General features: G+C 38.8%; 1 protein-coding gene across 10 annotated transcripts in view; it reads left to right on the top strand.

The window, feature by feature from the left end:
- Window positions 1-25,635, top strand: part of RPAP3 (RNA polymerase II associated protein 3) — a 38,588-nt gene that overhangs the window by 115 nt on the left and 12,838 nt on the right. For 2 of the 10 annotated variants that reach the window (XM_065557912.1, XM_065557909.1), the window contains exons 2-12: window positions 6,790-6,948; window positions 8,740-8,880; window positions 11,692-11,919; window positions 15,797-15,924; window positions 17,184-17,305; window positions 17,742-17,812; window positions 19,172-19,306; window positions 20,638-20,765; window positions 22,031-22,152; window positions 24,914-24,984; window positions 25,112-25,228. In XM_065557912.1, the coding sequence (XP_065413984.1) occupies window positions 15,803-15,924; window positions 17,184-17,305; window positions 17,742-17,812; window positions 19,172-19,306; window positions 20,638-20,765; window positions 22,031-22,152; window positions 24,914-24,984; window positions 25,112-25,228 (888 nt within the window). In that variant the 5' untranslated portion in view covers window positions 6,790-6,948; window positions 8,740-8,880; window positions 11,692-11,919; window positions 15,797-15,802. Of the gene's footprint in view, window positions 1-3; window positions 647-5,348; window positions 5,528-6,789; window positions 6,949-8,739; window positions 8,881-11,690; window positions 11,920-14,056; window positions 14,116-15,796; window positions 15,925-17,183; window positions 17,306-17,741; window positions 17,813-19,171; window positions 19,307-20,637; window positions 20,766-22,030; window positions 22,153-24,913; window positions 24,985-25,111; window positions 25,229-25,635 lie in introns of those variants that run through there. The other 8 variants (XM_065557897.1, XM_005297965.5, XM_024100613.3 and 5 more) reach the window with 8 other exon arrangements.

Below are 25,635 nucleotides of genomic sequence, written 5' to 3'. Positions count from 1 at the left end.
GGGCGGCAGCTGGGCCGAGGCCCCGTCACGGCCGCCGGCACTAGACGCGCGGGGGACTGTTTCCAGCCCCAGCCGCGGTGCGCTCTGGGAAGGGCCGGCCGCGGTTTGCGGCGCTAGCGGCGGCAGGAGGAGGCGGCGCAAGGTGGGGTCTGCAGGGCGCGGGGCGGCGGGTTCAACCTGTCCGGGGGCGGGGCGGTTGGGTCCCTGGTCTCCTTGCGGGGCGGGGGGCGAGTGTCGGGGCATGAGCTCGAGCAGCCACGTTTGCTGAGGGCACGTGAGGCGCCAGGCCCCTGGACTGTCCCTTTTCCCGCCCTCATCAGGGCAGCGTCTGGCCCCTCGGGGCACCAGCGGGCTGTGAGCAGCGCTGCTGGCCAGGCTGTATGTAGCTGGGGAACTGAGGTGGGGCCTGGCGTCAACAAAGGCAGGTAGGCGTCGCAACGCCGAGCGTCCTAGGAACAGCCCTGGGAGCCACTGGGCCCGAGTCAGGAGCCTAGACGCCGCTACGATGCCTGGGAGAGTTAGACACCTTAAACTGTGAGCTACACCAGGGGTCCGCGGAGGTCTTCCAGGGGTACATCAACTCATCTAGAGATTTGTCTTGTTTAACAAGAGGCTACATAAAAAGCACTAGCTAAGTCAGTACAAAGTAAGTGACTTGTTTATACTGCTCTCTATACCATACCCTGAAGTGTCAGTATAAATTTTATATTCCAGTTGATTTATTTTATAATTAGATGATAGAAACAAGAGAGTGAGCAATTTTTCAGTAATAGAGTGCTGTGACAGTTTTGTATTTTTGTGTCTGATTTTGTAAGCAAGTAGTTTTTAAATGAGGTGAAACTTGGGTTTCAAAGACAAATCAGACTTCTGAATGGGGTTGTTTGGAAAAGGTTGAGAGCTACAGAGCCAGCATGCTAGGAAGGTGAAACCTGCCTGAAATAGCCAGGGGTGTGTGTGTCCTAAGCTTAGTTGCTCTCACAGGGGTAGGTTCCTCAGTTTGGGCAGTGAGAAGGCACCTGTCTCTGCTAGTGATCTGTAGCCAAGAACCCATCTTTTGGAATAATAAGATGAGTGCTCTTAGTCTTCTCTGTTGAAGCTGCTCCACTTCGAATCAATGGTTAAATAGCCACTGGGCCACAGAGAAAATGGACTGACTCTGTAAACTGGTAGGGCACCCTAGGAGACCTCAGGTCCAGCCTCCCTGCTCCAATGATTATTTAAGTATTTATCCAAAGCTGAGCAGCTACCACAGCAGAGATTGAGGGTGCCTCATGTGACATGGCGTGCCTATGGTAGCCCTCACTGAAAATGCCAAAGTCAGGGCAGGCTGCGAAAAGGAGAGCAGATGCTCTCAAAAATGGTGGTGAACACTGACGTTAGACTCACCAACCAGGCTTCTGATTCCCCACACTGGTTATCAAGAAACTGGAGGGGGGAAATCACACAGCTCCCTTTATTGTATTCCAGTAAGGTGAGGAGTTATTTAAAAACTCTGCTCACTATACAAAATGTTCTTCTGAACCCCAAAGGGCTAGCCACATTACCAGGCCAATATTGGTTTGGATCTTATCCAAAATACCACGTTGCCAGGCAATCTTTCAGTATCTAAAACTAAAGGTTTATTAGAAAAGAAAAGAACAAGAAGAGAGTTGCTAAATGGTCCAAGTCAGATACATACATAAGACTTCGAAGTCCATATATCAGGTCTTTAGCAATATTGGTGAGTTGGCTGGCTTGAAAGTCCCTCTGGAACTAGGGATATAAAATATTAAATGGTTAAACGGTAAACCAATAAGTATTAGTTTTACAGTTAATCCTCCATCGTTCACCCATCTCCTTCCGATCAGCTGGTAGAAGTCCTTGCTGAGGGCTGGGGCCTGCATGCAGATCTCAAACAGGTTCTTCTGCAGCAGAGGTGCCATTTGGGAAGCTGGTAAGAGGTGGCTTTGGCATCAGGAAGGGGCAGGCATCATGAGAGATCACTGGGAGCCCAGCCCCCTAATAAAGGGGCCACGTTGATATTAACGCTCTAGCCCAGCGGGGTCTTCGCCCCAGCAGTGAGGAGGGTCCTGTTTTAGTTTGTAAAAACAATCCCTCCAGCCCCACAGACCTGAGGGGAAATACTTGCACAGACCTAGGGGTGAGGACCCTTGCGGAAGGATGCCGCTCGCTAGGCCAAGAAACTCCTGGCAGTGCAGGTAAGCAGGACGAGTAAACTGCCAGCCTGGCAGGGGGAGTGTATTTAGGCTGGGGGGGGCAGGGGCTGCAGGCCCCATTGGGGGTAAAGTAGGCCCCGGCATCCCCCCTGTGCCACTGGAAGGAGTTCGGAGGCGGACGACGCACTGGTCGGTGCTGCGGTTTTGGCTGATAATTGACGGGAAAGGAAGCTGCTGCTGGGGTGGCATGGAGCATCTGTGGAGGCCAATCGGGACAAACTAGATACCTGGGGCTCCTCTCCCTTTTCCTGGTTAGTGAGGATGTAAGGGGTATGCTGGGCCCCCTCAACTGCCCCAAGCTCTCCTGGCTAGGCCTGTTGTGTCCTGCATCCCACTGCCCTTTCCCATCTGTCCGGGGCAAGCGGGAGGGGAGACATGCCATCCTAGGCATTGTGAGGCCCAAATTGGTTAACCGGTTAAATGGTTAACCAATATAATTTTTATAGTTTAAACGGGTACTTTTAAAAATGATACACCTCTACCCTGATATAACACGACCCGATATAACACAAATTCGGATATAACGCGGTAAAGCAGTGCTCAGAGGGGGCGGGGCTGCGCACTCCGGTGGATCAAAGCAAGTTCGATATAACGCGGTAAGATTTTTTGGCTCTTGAGGACAGCGTTATATCGAGGTAGAGATGTATTTATATCCCTCTCTGGAACACATCCAAAGCTTGGCTGGGTCATTCAGTCCTTTGTTCAGAACTTCAGTTTGCAAAGAACTTACTCCAGAGGTAAGAAGCAGGATTGAAGATAAAATGGAGATGCTGCAGCTGCTTTTTATATCGTTTGGCATGTGGCTTGCATACAGTGTCACACCTCATATCAAAATATCCCATTGCTCAGTGATTAGGGCATCTTCCTGAGATGTCAGATCCTACCTCCCAATCTGGCAGAGCGGGGAATTGAACCTGGATTGTTCACATCCCAGGTGACCACTGGGCTAAATATTGTAAGAAAACTCCTTCGAGCAGATTTTGAATGGGACCTGATCTGATAGGTACCCTGAGTCCACCTTCCGGATTGGTCTCTGCGCATAAGATAGGCAGATGAATGCCTATCTTTTCCTGGTTTGTGCATCATTAGGCATCTAGATGCCTAGAGTGAAGCAGCAGTGTAAGTGCCCAGAGGTAGAAATTTAGGTGCAGAGGGAACCTGTAAACTTAGGCACCAAGTGCGTTTAGGCACCTGTGGGCTTTGGTGGGAGTTTTATGGATCATGGTGGAGTTTAAAACTGGGTTTTAGGTGCCTAAAGCTGAATTTTAGGTGCACTCAAGTACCTTTGTGGATCAAGGTTTAAGTGACTTGCCCAAGATTGCACAGGAAGTCTGTGGCAGAGCTATGAATTGAATCTAGGTCTCCTGACTAGATAACAGGGAGGGAGATGAGTCATTTTAATTAAGTGCCAATGTGGACACAAGAACAAATGGATATAACCTGGCCATCAACAAGTTTAGGCAAAGGCAATTATGCAAAGATTTCTAACTATCAGAGGAGTGAAGTTCTGGAACAGCTCAGGGGAGCAGTGGGGGCAAAAAACATAACTGGCTTCAAGACTGAGTTTGATAAGTTTATGGAGAGGCTTGTATCACAGGACTGCCTACAATGGCACATGGCCCATGGGTTTTTTTTGATACTGGCAGTCGCCCAATGGCTGGAGATAGGACACTAGATGGCGTGGGTTCTGAGTTAATACAGATCATTCTTTTGTGGGTATCTGCTTGGTGGGTCTTGCCCATATGCTCAGGGTCTAACTGCTTGCCATATTTCGGGTTGGGAATTTTCTCTTGGCTCAGATTACCAGAGATCCTGGGGGTTTTCGCCTTCCTCTGCAGCATGGGGTACAGGTCACTTGCAGGTTTAAACTAGTGTAAATGGTGAACTCTCTGTAACTTCAAGTCTTTAAATCAGGGGTCGGCAACCTTTCAGGAGCGGTGTGCCGAGTCTTCATTTATTCACTCTAATTTAAGGTTTCACATGCTAGTAATACATTTTAACATTTTTAGAAGGTTTCTTTCTATAAGTCTATAATATATAACTAAACTATTTTGTATGTAAAGTAAATAAGGTTTTAAAAATGTTTAAGAATCTTCATTTAAAATTAAATTAAAATGCAGAGCTCTCCGGACCGGTGGCTAGGACCCGGGCAGTGTGAGTGCCACTGAAAATCAGCTCGCGTGCCACTTTTGGCACGCATGCCATAGGTTGTCTACCCCTGCTTTAAACTATGATTTGAGGATTTCAGTAACTCAGCCAGAGGGTAGGGGGATCTATTTCAGTGGGTGGGTGAGGTTCTGTGGCCTGCAATGTGCAGGAGGTCATCACGATAAAATTATCATCACGATGGTCCCATCTGACCTTAAAGTCTATGATACTCCCAATCCAGTGATTGGTCCACCATAAACCATCCTTTCCTCCCCACTTCCCTTATGTATGTAAGTGTATACATTAATTTTAGCAGCAATTCTTTTCAGCACATGCCTGAGGAATAACAAGCCAAAATATCATAATTTGGTCAGAAAGGACCCTTACTGTGTTCACCTGGTTAAAGGCTTCCCTAATTAATATCTCTTATTGTCCTCTGTGTTGAGAGGTATAAATAGAGAGACTTTAATATGCAATGGAATTCCAAGTTTTTTGCTTAGGCTCCTATCCTCCAAACTCTTAAACATGCTAGTACACTTTACAGGGTTCAAAATTAACAGGATCAATGCTAGAAAGGGACCCGAGCATTGGTGTGCTCATCTCAATGAAGACCTCTGCTCATTTGCAACAAACAAGATGTTAGGAAGCATAAGGAACAGGCTATAGAATAGCAAGAACAAGAGAAACAGAAGGGTGCCAAATTTCAGTACTAAGAGATTTTTTTTCACACAACACGTAATTAGATTATAGACCTCATTGTCACAGGATGTCACTTAGGCCAAGAAATTAGCAGGATTCAAAGATATTTATACAGATAGCAAGAATATTCAGAGTTGTTATAGTTAATGGTTACCAAAAAAATAAGAGATGATATAACACTTCATTTGTATAGGTTTAAAACAATCTAATTTTTACAGATTAGGATAAAACCTTCATGGAAGACAGATTATCCCACATCTGTGTCTATTGCTGGGTTTCTTGCAGTTCCTCTGAAACATCTGGTGCCAGTCACTTTGGAGACAGGATAGGAGACCATGGGTCTGATCCAATGCTGCAATTCCTATGTTCCACTGAGTTCTAAATTCATTGTAACAATTTAGGAAAATTACCTTGGCATCATTCAGGATAGCTCCAGGAGAGCATCTGTTCAGTGTGCAGCAGAGGTAAAAAAAAGCAAGCAAAAAGTTACACTGTATAAAGAATGTGGGTTAATGATCATGAAAATATTATCTTTGTTTTAAGTAAGGCTATCTAATGTTAAATTCTGGTCATCCTGTCTCAAAACAGATATACCAGAAATAGGAGTCTAGGACTCTGAAAATTTGAAGGCGTGGAAAGAGTAAAGAGATAGTATAAAAATAACAGGGGACATAACGTTAATATACAAAATAGTGACTGGAATCAGAGACAGTGAATTGGATATTTCTGTTTACCTTCTATCACAATGCAGGACCAAAGGGCATATAAAATTAAATGTAAAGAAAACAGAATTAAAATGGATAAAAATAAGTACTTTTTTACATAGCAGTTGAACAATAATCAACTATTTGTTTTGCATCACCACAAACTAAGACCTGGAATTTAGCAGGGTTCAAAAATATTGAACATCCACAGTGATGTTGGATAGGGTAAACAATATTTTTTTTTTCTGTAAGTGATAAAACCACATTTCAGGGCATAAACCAGCTGCTAACTGACAAGGGTGTGGTGGCAGTGGTGGGCAACCTGCGGTCCGTCAGGGTAATCTGATGGCGGGCTGTGAGACATTTTGCTGATGTTGACCGTCTGCAGGCATGGCCCCCAGCAGCTACCAGTGGCCGCGGTTCACCTCTGGGAGCCTCCCCCTTCCTGGTAGTTAAAATGAATGTGCATATTTAAACCTACCTAAATATATTAAATTGGTCAAATTTCTACCCATACACAGACACGAGGTAACATCTATAGAATGAGTACATTTTATAGTTGCAGATTTTTTGTTAAATGTTAACTTTAAAAAGCCAATTTCCTTGTTTTTTCACACAAGATGGTGTGACTACAATGTATTGAAAAATTATTGAAGACACATTTCCTTTAATACAAGATCACATAGTTGTCACCTTCTGGATACCTCCTTGACTTGCTCCTTAAAGAGGCACTACACCTTATTCACAATAATTGAAAAACATGACTTGTTTCTTTCTTTTGAAATGTTGCGGTATGTCAGAAAAGTTATAACTTTTTTTCATTTTAATAACTTGTTCTCTTCTCGTCTCCTTACTTTTTCTCACAGTGTCTTTGCTCATACTGGTGGGAAGATTCAGTCATGCATGCAAAGTAGTTCAGTCGAGTTCAGACATGATTTTTTTTTCTCATTTTACTGAAACTAGTTTTCTTCAGTAAATGCTTTTGATTCTCATTAAAAACCTATTTCCCCCAAATTCAACAGGTAACAATGACTTCACCAAATAAAGCACTGGAGCTACAGCTGCAAATGAAGCAAAATGCTGAAGAGCTGCATGATTTTGTGAGAGAATTAGAAAGCTGGGAAAAAGATATTAAGCAGATGGATTCTGATTTGAGGAAACAGAGTGGTGCCCCAGAAGAGGTAAATTCAAGAGTCCAATCTCAATATTAACACAGCTATTAATAAAAAGTGGTGGTATTTGTTTAATAATTTATCATTTAGTTTTGTTTTTCTTTGCACAGATTAATATTCAAAGCGATTCTCATTTTAATTGTCTAGGGACACATTACTGCTGCTCCTCAAGGATATTTCATAAAGACTAAGGATCAGTATCTCCTAACCCCCTCCCCCCGGCTTTCTTTTCTTTCTCTCTCTCTCTCTTTTTTTTTTTTTTTTTTTACCAGCAGCATGTATGATCAAAGTACATGCAATGCTACCCTGCTATATGTTTAAAGTATTTCTTTATGCCAAATCCTCTTTGATGTACTCTTCTGAGAAGTCCTGTTGGTATCACAGGGCTCCCTGCATAATAAGTAAGGCAAATAGGATTTGGCCCTCTACAAGGAAGGAAAGTGATGCTTCAGTATAAAACTGTAAAAATTTAACAACCACTAACATGTGTGGTTTATTTCTATGCAGAGTAACTTTGTGTGGCATCCTGGCTCCATTGAAATAAATGGCATAACTCCCATTGATGTCAGTGAGGACAGAGTTTCACCCTCTGCACTCACGTGGATAATTAATATTGGTATGAAACGCACCACTGGCTTTTAAAATGTTTTATGTTTCAGAGGCAAGAAAACACATGGAGATGTACAGAATCAGCACATTTCCCAGTCAAACATGCATATTACCATTTTTTTGCTCCTCTTTCCTTTTTATCCAAAATATTATACACTTATTTATGTCTGAAATTCAAATCCAAAAATGAACTGAATCTTGTTTTACATAGTCACAAAAAGGTTCCACCATGGTAAACATCTTTAATGTGTGTATTTTTGATATTGCATTTTAACACATCCTATTAGATTTATATTATCCATAAGGAGAATCTTTGTCAGCTTTTAGAGGAGCATCAGCTTGAACATTATTTGAGTGGAGCTGCAAAGCTGGGTGACAAACAGTTTTCTTCAAAATGTTTTGGATTCAGGGAAACCTAATCTAAAACTAAACTTGAGTCTGTCTTACTTCAGAATTGTGATACTGTAAAGTCTTTCATTTACATTTATTTGCAAAGATTTTCATTTTTCAAAATACTTTAAGTATTAAAGTTTACAGATTCTCTTAGAACAGGTGGCCAACCTGTGGCTCCGGAGCCACATGCGGCTCTTCAGAAGTTAATATGCGGTTCCCAGTATAGGCACCGACTCCGGGGCTGAAGCTACAGGTGCCAACTTTCCCAATGTGCTGGGGGGTGGTCACTGCTCAACCCCTGGCCCTGCCCCCACTCCACCCCTTCCTTCCCCTTAGCCTGTTATGCCCTTGCTTCTCCCACTCTTTCCTCCCCCCTTCCCCCAAGCCTACTGCACGCCAGGAAACAGCTGATCGGGAGGGAGGGGGAGGCGCTGTTCGGTGGGGCTGCTGGTGGGCTGGAGGCTCTGGGAGTGCGGGGGGGTGGGGGAGGAAGCTGATGCGGGGGCTGTTGACGTATTACTGTGGCTCTTTGGCAGTGTACATTGATATATTCTGTCTCCTTCTCCGGCTCAGGTTGGCCACTCCTGTCTTAGAAGATAAAGCCAGTCATGTGTTGCTAGTATCAAAAGCTGTACCACCTTAAATCTGCCTTCATCTTTAAGACATGCAGTTTTCAATCATTCTTTGTTTAAAAAAAAGTATTTTACTGTAAACGTTATCCTGTCTTATCTGAAAAAAAATCTCATAACTATTTCTCTAAGTTAAAACTACACTGAAATAACTGTTTGTTCTACCTAGAATTTACCACCAATTCGAAATGAGGCATATAGGAAAAAAAAGAAGAGCAAAGCTAAAGTACCTTCTAAGAAAACCACTGAGGAAAACAAAAAAAACAAGATAAAATCTTATGACTATGAAGCATGGGGAAAGCTTGATGTGGTACGTTATTCCAGGCATATGGTATACTTATCTCATGTGTCATACCTAATTGATGCTATTGCTTAATATTATATTGCATTAGTGCCTAGAGGCCTGGTAGGTTGGTTCCCAGTTGCACTAGGTATTGTAAAAGCAGAAAATAACACTCCTTCCCCCAAATAGCTTACATTTTGGTCCTTGAAAAGATGTGAAATAGGATACTATAATTTATTTAAAATACATTAGGTGTGAATTATTCCACAGTGGTTACGCCCTGCTCTGGCTCATATGATGAATTTTTGTCTTTAAGAAAAAATGGTTTTAAAAATAGTGTTTTGTTTTTTAAATGTAAAATAATTCTACAAGAAGTGGCTCAGAATAGGAGAAGAGCGTGTGAGGTAAATATTTAACATATATGTTGTAACTTTTTATGGAAGTATTTGTTAAAGGTGGCGTACATATACACCTCTACCTCGATATAATGTTGTTCTCGGGAGCCAAAAAATCTTACCGTGTTATAGGTGAAACTGCGTTATATTGAACTTGCTTTGATCCACCGGAGTGCACAGCCCCGCCCCCCCGGAGCACTGTTTTACTGCGTTATATCCAAATTCGTGTTATATCGGGTCGCATTATATCGAGGTAGAGGTGTATTTTTAAAACATTTTTGGCATCTCAGTTTATTACTACACCTCTACCCCAATATAACACAAATTCGGATATAATGCGGTAAAGCAGCGCTCCAGGGGGGCGGAGCTGCACGCTCCGTCTGATCAAAGCAAGTTCGATATAACGCGGTAAGATTTTTTGGCTCCCGAGGACAGCGTTATATCGGGGTAGAGGTGTAGTATGTGTGAATAAGCTTTGTGATTAATATGTTTTTAAAACAAAATATTCGGAAAATAGTTTCTTGAAGTAACTGCCAAACCCTGAGTTCATGAGCTCATGCTGCTTGTGCTGCTATTGACATTGTAAGCATCCAGACCAATGCAAGAAGTGTATTGAATTAAGCTGTTGTGTAAAGGCTGAATACGTTCTGTTAATTATTTGGAATCAAACAAATTTAATCTGTGAAAGTTTTGGAGCTGAAGTCTTACTACTGAAGTGTCTCTTAACTAGGTTCCTGAAGTGAAAGCAGCATGGTGTTTAAAAGGAATGGAAACCTTCAGGATACCAATAGGATGATGCCTCTTATGAATTTTAGTCTCAGGTTTCTCATTGGATATGTCTGACTAATGCTACACAGTTAGGTTTACTCAAGGAGATAACAGCTTACAGAAGCTGGAGATTTGAGGATGGCTATTTTTTAAAAATTAACTTTGATTACAATTTTTTAATGTTTCTGTAGCTTTGAGGTAGATAATGCTATTTTTTAAAAATACACCTCTACCCTGATATAACGCGACCCGATATAACACAAATTCGGATATAACGCGGTAAAGCAGTGCTGGGTGTGTGTGTGGTGGGGGGGGGGGGGAGAGCGCACTCCGGTGGATCAAAGCAAGTTCAATATAACGCGGTTTCATCTATAACGCGGTAAGATATTTTGGCTCCTGAGGACAGCGTTATATCGAGGTAGAGGTGTAACTGATTAACTGTCTTATGATGGGAGTCCAGTATTTAAGGTCTTTTAAAACTTTGATCTAAAAAATAAAATACTCAGTAGAATAAGTATTAAGATACTAAGCTCATCCCACTTTTATTTACATTCAGAAAAGGGTAGAATCTGTGAGGTTTAGCCATGTTATTAGCGATTAAAATGTTTAAATAAGCATTGGGCGTGGGGTGGGTTTTGGGGATGACAAATATTTCCCTGTAAAAGTGAACTTTTTCTTTGCTGTGTGGTGGGTTTAACATGGCTGTACATATACTAAATTAGACATGGTAAGTGCAGAGACATCTTGTTTGTATATTAATACATTTTTCCAAGTACAAAATTGTAAACTGAGATTCACTAAAACTAAGTGCAGTGAATACACTGAAATGCTGTGAAACAAATCACGATTTCATAATCAAAACTGAGTGTGAAAGCTTTTCATTTAGTTATGACTTATTGTGCCACTTACAAATTTAAAAATGATCATGAAAAACCTATACGACTGTCAATTTAAATGTTACAGTTTGGATTACGGATTACAAATTGAGTGGTCTCCAAAACATGCATTGCAAGCCCTGCTGCAAAAATCTGTGCAATTCATTAAGGCCTGAATTCAGAAAAGCACTAAAGCATGTGCTTAAATGTTTTCTTGAGTAGAGAAACCTGAATAGGAATCTAAAATCCCTGATGTAGAATGGACATTCAGGTAGTTCAGGGTTTTTTGTGAACTTCGTGGAGTATGGCTATGTTCTAGTCACAGAAAATAATTCTGTATTTCAAACATTTATGGTGTATGTTTTCAAATTTATGCAATTTTATACTGCAAGCACAGCTGTTACTAAGCCCCATCCATAGCACCATTATCAGTGTTTAAATATCTGTAATAACAGTTAGCATTTTATAAGAATCCAAGTAGAATAACTTAGTTTTATTATTTTTTAATGTGTGTTGTCAGGAAGTTGTTTTATTACCTTTGTCAATATTTCAAAATCAGCTTACAAATTTATAAGTCATACATTCTTAGGCTTCAATGCTGTATAGAGATCTGCACAAGTGGACCCCCGTGTCTGAGCAGCATTGCAACCTTAGTACTTTGTTTTGTCTTTATTTAACTATCAGTAGTATTTGTAATAATTGACAGATATATTTTTAAAAATCCTATATCTAGTTATAATTTGTATAGAGTCATGGATTATAATGAACATTATATACGTGAATTTATTTTATGTTTTTAGGACAAAATACTTGAAGAACTTGACAAAGAAGATAGTACCCATGATTCCTTATCTCCAGAATCGGACTCTGAAGAAGATGGAATTCATATAGATGCAGAAAAAGCTCTTGCTGAGAAAGAAAAGGTTATTGCAGCATTAAATGACCATTTAAAAAAAACAAAAAAGTGACCGAGACATTTGAACATTGGCTGCTTCTTCAAGTCATTGTCCACATGGATTCCACTTCTGGTGAGCATGTGCCCAATAACAGATTCTTTTAGACAGCAGTGTCCGTTGGGACCATGACCATGCCCACATACACTTGAACTGCACCACCCTCTCCACACTCATACTCCCTTTCGGAAAGGACATAAAGGGAGCAATGGGCCCAGTTATCCCTCACTTCTTTCTTACTGCTCCTGACAACAAGAGAGAACGCTTGCAGTGTCTGCATACTCTGTGCACTAACCTGTTAGTTGTCAGGATAATTAGAATTGTTTATTAGTGTAGTTAGTTAATAGTTACTTTGTTACACCATTTGGCTAAAAAAAAATTAGATTAGATTTGGAGTTTATCTGGTACTTAGTTGATATGGCTAAAACTAAATCCCTGGGATTTAAAACTTGTCCTTTTTTGAGAGGCTGCTACGTTGTTTAATGGTGGATGGTCTTGGTGTTTCTTCTGCCTTGGTGAGGGACAGAATCCTGATAAGTGTTCAGTCTGTTCCTTTTCCAAGAGGATGCACACTGAGCTGTGGCCCTACACCAAGGTCCTAGGCACTTTCTTAATCTAAGACTACTGCATCTGGCAGGACAAACAAGAACTCCTCTACCCAGTCATTGTCTGAAAGTGATTGGAAGCAGCGCCACTCCAGGGTCAAGCACAAACATGGTCACCCATCATGGTGCCCAATAAAAACAGACAAAAGACCTACCGTGACTGAAGCTGATGCCCCTTAGCCAAAAAGCAGTTGGTAACCGAGACTGAGTCCCTCTGATGCCTTAGTACAGTTAGTCGCCAGGAACTCCTGGCACCATCTGAAACCAGGGTCGTCTTTTCCCTCAGTACTGCCATTGGAACTGCCAGCCTTGAGCCTCAGTGCCCATGACTCAGACTTCACCTCCGCAGCGCAGATGTTTCCAGCACTGACTTCTTAGGTACCCATTCGTCTTATGGTCACCAGACTACTGGAGTCACCCCAGCTATCTGCATCCTTTAGCAGAGGTGCTTCTGCCTCACTGCCAACTTCTGATGTGGCCATGGTAGTGATGAACTCACCTATTAAATCCTGTCACTTGGTTGTGGGAGGATCCTAGGACACCTGACAAGATAGCTCCCCCATTAAAGGAAGCATATTCATTTTCTTCCTGCCCTTTAGAGCATAGCAGGAAGATATCTCCACATACACCTCACTCTGCCTTGTATAAATCTTACTGGCCAGATAGATTCCAGAGAGTGCCATTATAGGCACAGACATCAGGAAACTTGAGGAGAACATTCTTTGTGGCTTCACCCCCATGGCCTCCACCCTGTGTCATTCCAGGACACCTTGTGCTGCCCTTACCCTTACTCTTCCCCTGCTCTGTAGTTCTATCTCCTACAAGACACCGTGGATTTACTCAGCAGGGTCAGTTAGTACAATCTCATAGTCTGCAACAACAAGACCATGACAATGAAGAATAGCAGCTGAAGATGGAAGAACACTTATTGCAACAGCAATTCCTTCTCTTCACCAGATGAGGCAATCACTTCTATTCTTAGCTAGACAGATGATTTCAGGACCTTCTGAGAGCTTTTAAGGCACACAGCAGATACGTTAGAAATTCCGGTAGAGGTAGTATAGGAAAAGCCACACAAATTACACACATGCATCTGACGAAATGGGTATTCGCCCACGAAAGCTTATGCTCCAATACATCTGTTAGTCTGTAAGGTGCCACAGGACTCTTTGTTGCTTTTTACAGATCCAGACTAACATGGCTACCCCTCTGATACTTGACACAAATTACTAGGTATCCTGCACTCTTCATGCCTTCAAGTAGCCTTACCATGCCTGTTAATGAAGGCTTGTTAGAATAGCTAAGATCTTGTGGCAGACCCCAGCACCAATGGCACCGACTTCCAAAAAAGCCGACAAGCAATATCAGATTTCCACTGAGGGATCGTTGAGCCCATTCTGCCTTTGATGTCCTTGGGTGGGTGGGAACATCACAAAGGTATCTAAGGCATATATGTGGCCCCAATGGATGAGGCTGAAAGGATCTGATCTCACATGCATGGGACACATGCACACCAGAAGCAGAATTTGGGTGGACAACACAGCTCAAAAAACCACAGTTACTGTAGGTTAAGTAACCATTCTTTTTTCTCTCCCCTCCAATTTCAGCTAGAATGTATGATGTCTTCATTTTGCCAAAGGTCCATGATTCATTATATTCTTCTGAGGTGAGAAGATTCCCTCCTGATCTTCGCACACCATTTAAGTTAACTTTCTGCTTGTTAAAGGGGCTAGGTTGTTGAGACTGAGCTTCCCTATCTTAAATATAGCACAGCCCTGGAAATACTGTTGTCTTCCCTTCCTCCACCACCTTGCCAGTATTCCTCATCCTGGATCTAAAGTAGCTAAATCTAGGCATGAGAGTAGTTCAGTCGTTGTCCATAGGTCTCAACCTTGGTCTTTCTGTTGACTTCGAAGAAGGGTGCCAATTCTGATGGGAGTTTTTTTTGTTTGTTTTTTCATTTGACTATCTGTTCATCAGGATTTGAGGTGGGAACTCCAACTCACTATATATGACTGTGCAGAACTCAGATGGTACAGTACTAACTCTTTGTCACTATCAACTTTGGCTGGACTTGAAAGTCTTCATATCCTGTTGTCAGTCTCCTGACCTTTCCATTTCTTTTATGAAGTATACGTTTTTGATTCACTCTCTCAGTTCTGAGCTTCCAGCTTACCTGTATGAGTCTGTTGCCTTGTACAGCTGCTGATCACTGGGCTCATTCTGTAGCTTGCAGAATTGGTAGTCTTGTGAGGCAGCAGCAGGCTGTTAAGAGTAAAAAAGTGTGATGCGTATGTCATCCTCCTTCCTAGAGATTGTGTTCCCACAACTGTCCTAGATCCAACCATCTGGAAGAAAAAAAAAAAAGGGGGGGTTTCCATTACTTCTGAATTTCTCTTGTACGCTGTCCTGTATTATCTTAGTTGCTGTCATTTATGAGTTAACCTTATGATCACTGTTTTTATTTGTAGGACACTTTGTTCTTCCAGTATAGATTGGACAGTTCATCTTGACTGATGGGCTGGACAAATATTCCTCACAAGATTTTACATTGGCTTCTTTCCCATAGTACTATTATTTTTCTAGAAGATTTTGTTTGAAGATGCTATGTAAATTATTATTGGAGTAATATTGGCAGAAAACAGATTAATGTAGAAAATATACACAACTCTCAGGGTGTATCTCAATTCAAAATGGTGTCAATTGTGTCTTAAATGTTCCTTTAAAATCTAACCCAGACTGACTTTTCTGAATGCCAATAGAAAGCTGCTTCCATAACTGTGGAAACAATTCCAAAACAATAAGTTCTTTTTTCCCATCGCTTCTCCAAATATCTCCAAATTATACTTGGGCAAGCCAATATTCTGGCCTCAGAATAACTTGTAACATAAAAGGAAAATACAAAATGTACTATGGCATGATGTCATAGCTTTCTTGGAAAGCTAAAATACTGTGATATTTGGTTGGATTTTCATTGGCAACATATGAAGAGATTTTAATAATTATGGAAATTCAAACAGCAGTGGTCTGTATTAAGTTGAGTCTTTTAACAAGCTGGATGACCTTGAAATAATAGCGTATGACAAAGTAAACCATTTTTATTACAGGGATAATAAAAATTGACTGTAGAAAGGTGAGAAACATTTTAGAAATGTTTTGTAAGTAACAGACTAATGATAGCAATGTTTGGAGACTTTAAACTGGAATGTTTAACCCAACGTTTAAAATGTTTGTTCTCTTTGCACCACAAAATTAAGAGACTGAACTGAAGTGAGTACAAAATGTTTATTTAGCAAAAGACTGTACTGTGACAAATTGACAGCTGCCTTTTTTTTTTTAATAAACAGGGCAATATGTACTTTCAACAAGGAAAGTATGATGAAGCAATAAAATGTTACACAAAGGGAATGAATGCTGATCCATACAATCCAGTCCTCCCCACAAACAGAGCATCTGCTTTCTTTAGAATGAAAAAGTAAGACTTGTTATCAAATTTTTTCTTTGGAATACTATTTTGCTTTGAATTGTGGTCATAAATATATTGTTTGTCATGCAAAGATCCACAGGTCTGTTTATGTGCATTTTCAGCCTGCTTGCAGCTTTGGAGGTAGAATTTGATTTGCCAGGATGGAAAGTGTCTTTCTGAAGTTATCAGTTTCAGTCTGCCTCCACAGCTTTAGACTGAAATCCCAACCTCCCTGTTGTAGAATATTTGAGTAAAGATACTCTCTTTTTTTGCCCTCTAAAATAGCCCCAAATTTTCACAGTGCTTCCCGGACTTCCCATTTTTGGCAGAGGGAGATTGCTTTTCTCCCTATTGCTGAGGTACTGTGGTGTCTAGAGACCCTGCACACCTATTATATTGGAGTGCATCATAACAAAGAAAAGGAAAAAATATTTCTCTCTTAGGGATCGTCTACACAAACACTTAGATTGCAGCAAGCTGGGGTGTAACTAGCCTGCCGCACACTAAGTGTCCATGTGGACCCTGCTGCTGCACATTAGAAGTTTCCTAGTGCGCTTTAATCTACCCTGTTTGGGAGTAGATTAAAGCGCACATGGGAATTTCTAGTATGTGGCTTCATACGCACAAAGTTCCCTAGCGCACTTCAGTCTGTTCCCATTTCAAAGCAGACTAGGTTAAAGCTCACTAGGCAACTTTTAGTGCGCAGCTGCAGTGTCCGCATGGGCACTTAGTGCACAACAGTTTAGTCTGGGGTTGATTTACACCCGAGCTTGTTGTGAACTAAGTGTTCATGTATACAAGCCCTTACTGCTCCCTTTATCAGGTACCTCAACTGAGATCTAAACCTCATTTCTGGGCATGATCCAGGCCCTTTATTGGGAATTCAGTCTTTATTGGGCATCAGGTATTGCTCTAGCCTCCTCCAGATGTCAGGAAAAGTCCCAGGTGGCCCTGGGGCAGAGAGAGTAAGCTGTTTGTTTTTTGCCTTTTTACTCCCAAAGGGGATTACCATCAGAATAGTGCTGAAAATACTTTGAGGAATAGTACACCTAAAATTGTCAGAGTTCATGTCAACAGCTAATGCTGAATACCGCCTCTACGCACTGTCTTTATCTAGAGGGTTAATGTCACTGAAACCCCCCAAAATGGACTCTCTCTAATGTTCTGTCATACTTCGGATAAATCCAGTTAGCTTAATCTGGAGCCATACTTATGTTTCTCTTTAATCTAAATGTATTCAAAATAACTAATTTGCAGTATTGTTATAGGTTTTCTGTTGCTGAATCTGACTGCAATTTAGCACTTGCACTAAATAAGAATTATACAAAGGCTTATTCCAGGAGAGGAGCTGCTCGCTTTTCTTTGCAAAATCTTGAGGGGGCCAAAGAAGGTTAGTTGTTTTTTTAATTATTTAAAACAATCCTTATTGTAAATGCAAACTCTTTTATACACTAAAGCTTCTTTTGGTAGATTTTTTGTTTGTTTGTTTTTATCCCTGTTGATAAAGAACTCTTGATTTCCATTTTCAAGAAGAAATCAAATGGGTGCCAGATCAAGTTTATCTGGCAAGTTGAAAAGGGAGAGTAAGTCTAAGAAGAGTAGTTACAAGTAGTATATGAAATAATTGGATTTTAAATGGCTTAGAATAGTAAACTCTGTGTCACATCTTAAGCCAGCTAGTCATTATTTTGGTAGTACCACAAAATGACTTGATAGAAGCTGTCAGTTCACATTTTGGTAATAGTTAAATATGCGAGTTTCTAATTTCTCACCTGTAATGTTGTTATATAAAAATATGGAATTTTGATGTCCTGTCTACTGTTTAGATTATGAAAAGGTTTTAGAACTGGATCCAGATAACTTTGAAGCAAAAAATGAACTCCAGAAAATCCATCAGGTAAGAGAGATGAATCGTTGCTAACAGTCTAATAAACACCTTTTTTTATATTTAACTTGATTCATGATGCCAAGAAACCTTTGTTTATTTTATATTTATGCTTTTAGTACATGCCATATTTTCCATCAGGATTTTAAGAAAAATTTTAATCTACTTCTTGGAAATTAATAAGCATTGACCAAAGAAATGGTAGCTCATTGGCCTACAGTGGACTAAACCATATAAATCTTGGTGGGAAAAAAACAGTGGATACCAATATTCTGACCATGTTATGTTTCTAACCTGTTTTTGATTTCGCAAACGATTTTCATCCTCCCATCTGTTCTTTTGTTTTTGTTTTTATGTTTGTGATCAGTCTAGCATAAGTCACATAGTAGCACTGTATATAAGTGGAAGAACGTAGTGTTCCGTTAGCTACAGAGTAATTCTGGCTGATCCTATGTTTGAGTGCGCTCTACTTATGCCTCAGACTAATTTTTGTAGTTGATACAAATTGGGAAGCGTGGTGAGTGGGTGTAAGCATGGCAGGAGATCAAAAATCGATGTGGATTAAAATCTATGGTAGGTCCACCACGCAAGCAGTGTACTGAGAGAGAATGTTGATTTTAATTAGCTGTGGTAAATACAAGTTACTCAGAGTCCAAAAATAATACCCCTGTTATTTTGGAAACATTTGGAAAAGTTACTTTTAAAACAAATCTTTGCCTTTTAAACATTGTAATGAACTCTAAAATGATTTGCCAGCTGGAGCTAATCATTGTACAGACTGTGCTGGGAATAAGCTACAAGCATTCTTCAGAAACTGGAACATCAGAATTTTACTGCCCTCTGCTAAATATTTTAACAAAAATCAAAGTTGTGCTTCACAGAGACGCTGTGATGGAAGCATGTGGTAGGTAGACACTTCAACACAATGACGAGCTCTAGTCCCTTTTCAAGAGCTAGTCCCTTTAAATGTTTTTATTTCTAACCGTGAGAAATTGTATGCATCCAAGTTATAACAAAGTAGCTTCCTTAAAAATAAATAAAATGCTTTCCAAGATAGAGTTTTGATTAGACTACAAATTGTGATATATTCCAGTTGAAGAAAAGTGTGTGTGTGTAGACTTGTCTACATGGTGCCTTAGTCCACACCAGGAGGAGTGTAAATGCTAATGTGCGCCAGCATGTTGCACATTAAATGGCCTGTGTGGATCCTGCTGGCACACACTAAAAGATACCTACTCAACTTAGTGAGTGACATGTTAGTGCACATTAGAATTTACACTTCTGCCTGGTGTGGACAAAGCCACCATATAGACAAGCTCTGTGTGTGAGAGAAAATGAGTTGAATAATATTGCTGATGCTATCTATCCCAGGCTCTAACATCAAAAGAAAATTCACAACAAAACGAAGCTGAAGAAGTTGGAAAGAATCTTGAATTAACAGAAGAAGAAAAGAAGCAAATAGAAGAGCAGCAGCTCAAGCAGAAGGCTATTGCAGAGAAAGATTTGGTAAATCACATAACCTTTACCCATGAGGGGAAAATAAACAAAATATTTACTCAAGTTAAGTAATAGTATACTATAATTTTACTGTGCAAGCAACAGTGGTGCCAGGTATATTTTTTTCAGAATAGCCATAATAACTAGAGATACAGACTTCCATAGTCAGGGGGAGAAATTGTGCATTGACAAAGCATTTTGCAATCTGAAGAAGATGAGTTAGAGGGCCTACCTAGAGAAAGAGGAACTCTTGGCTTTTCTTACAGCTAAGTCATAATAAACTATTGCTAAGGATTCCTTATGCTGAAATCTGTCTGCTTTTGTTTTTCCTCTGTGCTTATAAATTTCCTTCCTTCTCACTTATTTCTGCAACAGGTGGTACTATAGGTTACAGTTGGGTTATATGGAGCCATATAATCTTGAAGTAACTCCGTAAGCTTTTCTATGACTGATGTCCTATAACTATCTGAAAAAAAATGCATCATAGATGTAGATTTCTACTGTAATGCAATAGAATGTTTTGCCATATGCATTATTTTTGATTCTAGATTTTATTTCTTCTAGTCTTCTTCCGAAGAGCAGGAATCTGACAAATAAACTGCACACCACCACCCTTATCTGAGCAGTGATTGAGTCCTTTTTTTAATAGGGCTGAATCAGTTGAATCTCCTATCAGACATGGGTTTTAAAAAAAAAAAAAAAGAAGTTTATACTCTTTTTAAAGAACTTTCTATATGAAGTGTAGTAATGTAAATGTAGTAAAACATTTTTTTAATTGCAACTTAGAATAGTATCACTACATCACTTATTTTTCATTTTTATTTATATTTATATAAAAAACTACTATTAGTGTGTGTGTGTATATATGTGTGTGTGTGTGTATTCTATTAAATATGATCATCTCATCCCATGGCGCTGGTCTGTTGTGAGAAATTAATTTTGTGAAGAATATTTGAGTAGTGGTAAGGTTAAAAAGTTAATCCATGTTTGACAGTTTTTCCAGTGTGTTATTTCTATATATGAAAACTAAGTAGGCATCATAAATGTCAAATCTCTAATTTTTTGCATTGGTAGGCCAAATTGAATATTTATTTCACCTACCACCCCTTATTCATTTGAACAGATAAAATTATCTCTCTAAAATTGCAATGGAATGTAATCTGGTTACAAAACGTCTTCCATTTAATGTAGTAAAGTACTTCTCATTTCTAGCAAATTTTAAAATGCATCACTTATTAATGTGACTCGCCTTATTAGTATTTTTTAAATGCTCACCAGTATATGTAATGTCTATCAGAACTTCCTTAATATTGCACAATTTTTCCATCCAAATATATCAGGGAAATGGATATTTCAAAGAGGGAAAATATGAAGCAGCAATTGAATGTTATACACGTGGTATAGCAGCAGATGGCACCAATGCACTTCTGCCAGCTAACAGAGCTATGGCCTATCTAAAGATTCAGAAGTAAGTGGTGTTGAGTGTATGCTTCTCTATTCTTTGTAAATTGGGAACAAAAAATGATACATCAGTTTCATTTAAATTCAAACTGTTACTGCCATTCATTCTACACTCTTCTTAGAATTCAGTATAAAATAGATTCAAACAAATGTTCAGTTTTTCTTTTCAATGTCTCCTTTAATATATGCATATGTCATCTTGTGATTAATTTTTAATGAAAACATTTTGAAAGAGAGAAAAATTGGGTTAGGTTGAAACCACAATGAACCTTGAATCATTTTCTCACAATTTAACCAGTCCAATTTTTCTTACTTTTTAAAGTTCTGTGCAACTATACTCGTCTCTTCAAAGGACCCGGATCAATGCTGCTTATGTATGACAAAAAGATAGCAAGTTGCTAGATGTCTCGTATAGGATGGAAGAGAGCTAATTTTGCTAAAGAAATTGATTCAGATTTCAAACTTCTTAAGGAATGGTTATAAGCAGTCTATAAAAACAAATATTTTTTTAACCATACAAACTCTTTTCAGTAATGGACGTAGAAAGGTAGTTGGGTTTTTGTTGTTGTTTGCTGTTTGAGTAAACCAAGAAGTCTCAGTAACCATAGACACGCATACTTGTCTCTGGAATTGAATTTTACAGTCAAATGAGACAAAAGTTTCTACCATTTGTAAAGGCTCTTTCCATATAGTATCTGTTCTTCTGTGTGGCTGTCACAAAATTCAGGTACAGAACCAATATATTAAAGTATATAATATAAATGTTTTTAATAAGTCTGTTAGATTACGCTTATTTGGAAAAATATTGCTTTCTAAAAACTCTGTAGTTTGTTGTATTTAAAAGAAAAAAAAGTCTAGAAATAAACTAATATTGTAGACAGGCTCTGACAAAAGCTGGGAATTTAGATCTGTGTTGCGTCACTGGATGTAACAAAAACTAAGGCTAACATTTTCAAACCTAGGTGCATAAAATTAAACCCTTAGATTGATATTTAATCACTTAATAAAAGAGGACTGACTTTCAAAGGTGTACTGAGCTCCTGAACCTCCCATTGACTTAACTGAAGCTGGGGATGCTCAACACTTCTAAAAACTAGGCCACTTCTATTGGTGTCTAAATATGGATTTAAGGACTTAATTTTAGGCATCCGGATATTAAGCCTTTGGTCCAAATGTTTATACCTTGGAGAAACCTTTTTTTTTTAATATTGAAAACTGTGTTTTCATTACATGATTAGTATAATAATCTTTTAAAAATTATTTCCTGCTGAGATATGAGGAGGCAGAAGCAGACTGCACACAAGCTGTATTACTAGATGTTTCCTATTCTAAAGCTTTTGCCAGAAGAGGGACTGCCAGAGCAGCACTAGGAAAGCTAAAAGAAGCTATGCAAGGTGAGACTTTCTATGCAAGCAAATATTTGTGATGGGTTAGGTACTATATGTAGATTTATTTAGTCCTGATTCTTTAAACACCCAATAAACAATTACACCAATTTATTGGCATTTCCAGTATATTGGGGCACAACTTCTAGGAAGACCACTTTTTTGGTACCATGAATGTCAAATCTCTAATTTTTTTGCATTGGTATGCCAAATTGAAGATTTATTTCACCTTCCACCCCTTACTCATTTGAACAGATAAAATTATCTCTCAAAAGATTGCAATGGAATGTATTATTTAAAAAGTGTTGTAGAAGGATTCTAGGTTTGGATTCCTGGTTTGGATTCCTGCAAGAAATTAGGGCTCAACTGCATGGGATGTGAATATTGGGAGAGTGGGAGATATGAAGACTGATACCATAGTGGTCATTAAACCAACCTAATTTTCAAGCTTCAGCCTGTGTTTTTAGTATTATCTCTAGCCAAAAACTACATTAAGATGGAGTCTAGTTTGAGAATAATAATTTAGAGGAAAATACATCACAGGAATAGTGTAACTGTTCCAGAAACAAATATGATAAAACTAGGTAATTCAGAGTTAAGATTAAATTTAAAAGAAATCCAAACATGTTAAAGGTATGGAAATGCACAGTTAAGGCACCTAAACAACTTTAAGTCTCTGTACTGACACCATGCAATAACCACATAATTATAAGTAAAGTATTTTAGTATTTATAGTTCCATTTTAGGTAAAAATAATTTTCTTTAAAGATGCACTTTTTTTTTTCTCAGCCCTGCTGCTTTGTGGTATCACTACAGGACAGAGTTATGGCTGTTTGGGTGCACTAATTATGCATTTGTAGTTCCTGTTTAAGTATAACATGCCAATCAATCTTAAATATGGAACTGTTACTGATGCTTTCATAATAAGTCTTATTTTAACCTAAAATGTCTTTTTCCCACCTAGTTATACAAATTTTCTTATATTACATATTATTAGCTACTAGGAAATAGTCTAGCTTTATATTTTTCTAATTTAAATTCAAACAGTTAACCCACACGATTAACTCAAAAAAGTTAATCGCGATTAATCGCACTGGTAAACAATAGAATACCCACTGAATTTTTTTGGATTTTTTCTACATTTTCAAATATATTCATTTCTGTTACAACATAGAATACAAAGTGTACAGTGCTCACTTTATATTATTATTTTTATTATAAATATTTGCACTGTAAAAATGATAAAATAAATGGTATTTTTCAATTCACATCATACAAGTACTGTAGTGCAATCTCTTTAGCCTGAAAGTGTAACTTACAAATAAAGATTTTTTTGTTACATAGTTGCACTCAAAAACAAAACAATATAAAACTTTAGAACCTACAAGTCCACTCAGTCCTTCTCCTTGTTCAGCCAATCGCAAAGAGAAACAAGTTTGTTTACATTTACGAGAGATGCTGCTGCTCGCTTCTTATTTACAATATTACCTGAAGGTGAGAACAGACGTTCGCATGGCGCTTTTGTAGCTGGCATTGCAAGGTATTTACGTGCCAGATATGCTAAACATTTGTATGCCCTTTCATGCTTCGTCTACCATTCCAGAGGACATGCTTCCATGCTGATGATGCTAGTTAAAAAAAAAGAAGTGTTCATTAAATTTGTGACTGAACTCCTTGGGGGAGAATTGTATGTCTCCTGTTCTGTTTTACCTGCGTTCTGCCATATATTTCATGTTATAGCAGTCTTGGATGATGACCCACAACATGTTGTTTTAAGAACATTTTAACAGTAGATTTGACAAAACACAAAGAAGGTACCAATGTGAGATTTATAAAAATAGCTACAGCACTCGACCAAAGGTTTAAGAATCTGAAGTGCCGTCTGCAATCTGAGAAGGATGAGGTGTGGAGCATGCTTTCAGAAGTCTTAAAAGAGCAACACTCCGATGCAGAAACTATAGAACCCAAACTACCAAAAAAGAAAATCAACCTTCTGCTGGTGGCATCTGATACAGATGATGAATATGAACATGCGTTGGTCCGCTCTGCTTTGGTTCATTATCGAGCTGAACCCATCATCAGCATGGACACATGTCCTCTGGAATGGTGGTTGAAGCATGAAGGGACATGTGAATCTGTAGCGCATCTGGCACGTAAATGTCTTGACGCTGGCTACAACAGTGCCATGCAAACACCTGATCTCATTTTCAGGTGACCTTGTAAGCAAGAAGCAGGCAGCATTATCGCCTGTAAACTTCTTTGTCTGAGCGATTGGCTGAAGTAGGACTCAGTGGACTTATAGGCTCTAAAGTTTTACGTTGTTTTATTTTTGAATGCGATTATTTTTTTGTACATAATTCTACATTTGTAAGTTCAACTTGCATGATAAAGAGATTGCACTACAGTACTTGTATTAGGTGAATTGAAAAAGACTATTTTGTTTTTTACAGTGCAAATATTTGTAATCAAAAATAAATAAATATAAAGTGAGCACTGTACACTTTGTATTCTGTGTTGTAATTGAAATCAATATATTTGAAAATGTAGAAAACATCCAAAAATATTGAAATAAATGGTAGTCTATTATTGTTTAACAACGCTATTAATTTTTTTTAATAGCCTGACAGCCCTAATTTACTTGTAAACTAATTATTTTGGAGGCGGTTACCTTTGGGGAAAAACAGATAGTTTAATAAAAAAAAGAAAAAGACCAGAAATACTTCAACTTGAAACTTATACATTTTTTTCTCATGTTTTTTTATTCACTTAGATTTTGAAACAGTTTTGAAGTTGGAACCTGGCAATAAACAAGCAATAAATGAACTAACCAAAATACAGAATGTATGTATATTTGTGACAATATGTTGCAGTTTATTAACAGAATATTTCTGTGCTTAGATTATATGTATAAATGTAACGAATTTCATAACTAACCTTAATTTTAATTATCTGAACAATTATCTTTAAGGAATTAGTTGAAAAAGGGCTGTGGACTTACCAGGAATGTCCTGAACCATCCGCAGAAGAAACAGAAATACGAAACCTGGTGCAGCCCATTGATAAACCCTTACATCTTAGATCAACTGTAAGTGAGAGAGAATGGGGAAAACATCTTGAAAATAAAGAGGGGCATGGAGAAATAGTGGAGTTCAACATTTAACTCCTTTCTTACCTTTTGTGTTGTAAATGTAAACTGATATTTGGCATGAACGCTTTTAGTGTAAAAATGCCTTATTTAAATATATATTAAGATAATAAATATAGTTTGCAGATACAGATTTCAGAATGCATTAGACTTGCACTATTCATACATTTTAATTCTTTTCTTTTTCTTATAAATATAAGGTAAATTCCCTGGGACACAGAGTATTTACTGTATCTTGTACAGTGCAAAGCATACTAATGTTTAACAAATACATTTTCTCTTAATTTAATAAATAACTTCCAAACAGTTTTGTTTCTTGAGTCCATTAATTGTAATATAAACCAAAA

This window comes from Chrysemys picta, chromosome 1 (assembly GCF_011386835.1).
Source record: "Chrysemys picta bellii isolate R12L10 chromosome 1, ASM1138683v2, whole genome shotgun sequence".
Lineage (NCBI taxonomy): Eukaryota > Metazoa > Chordata > Testudines > Emydidae > Chrysemys > Chrysemys picta.
This window is presented reverse-complemented; position numbering and strand designations above follow the sequence as displayed.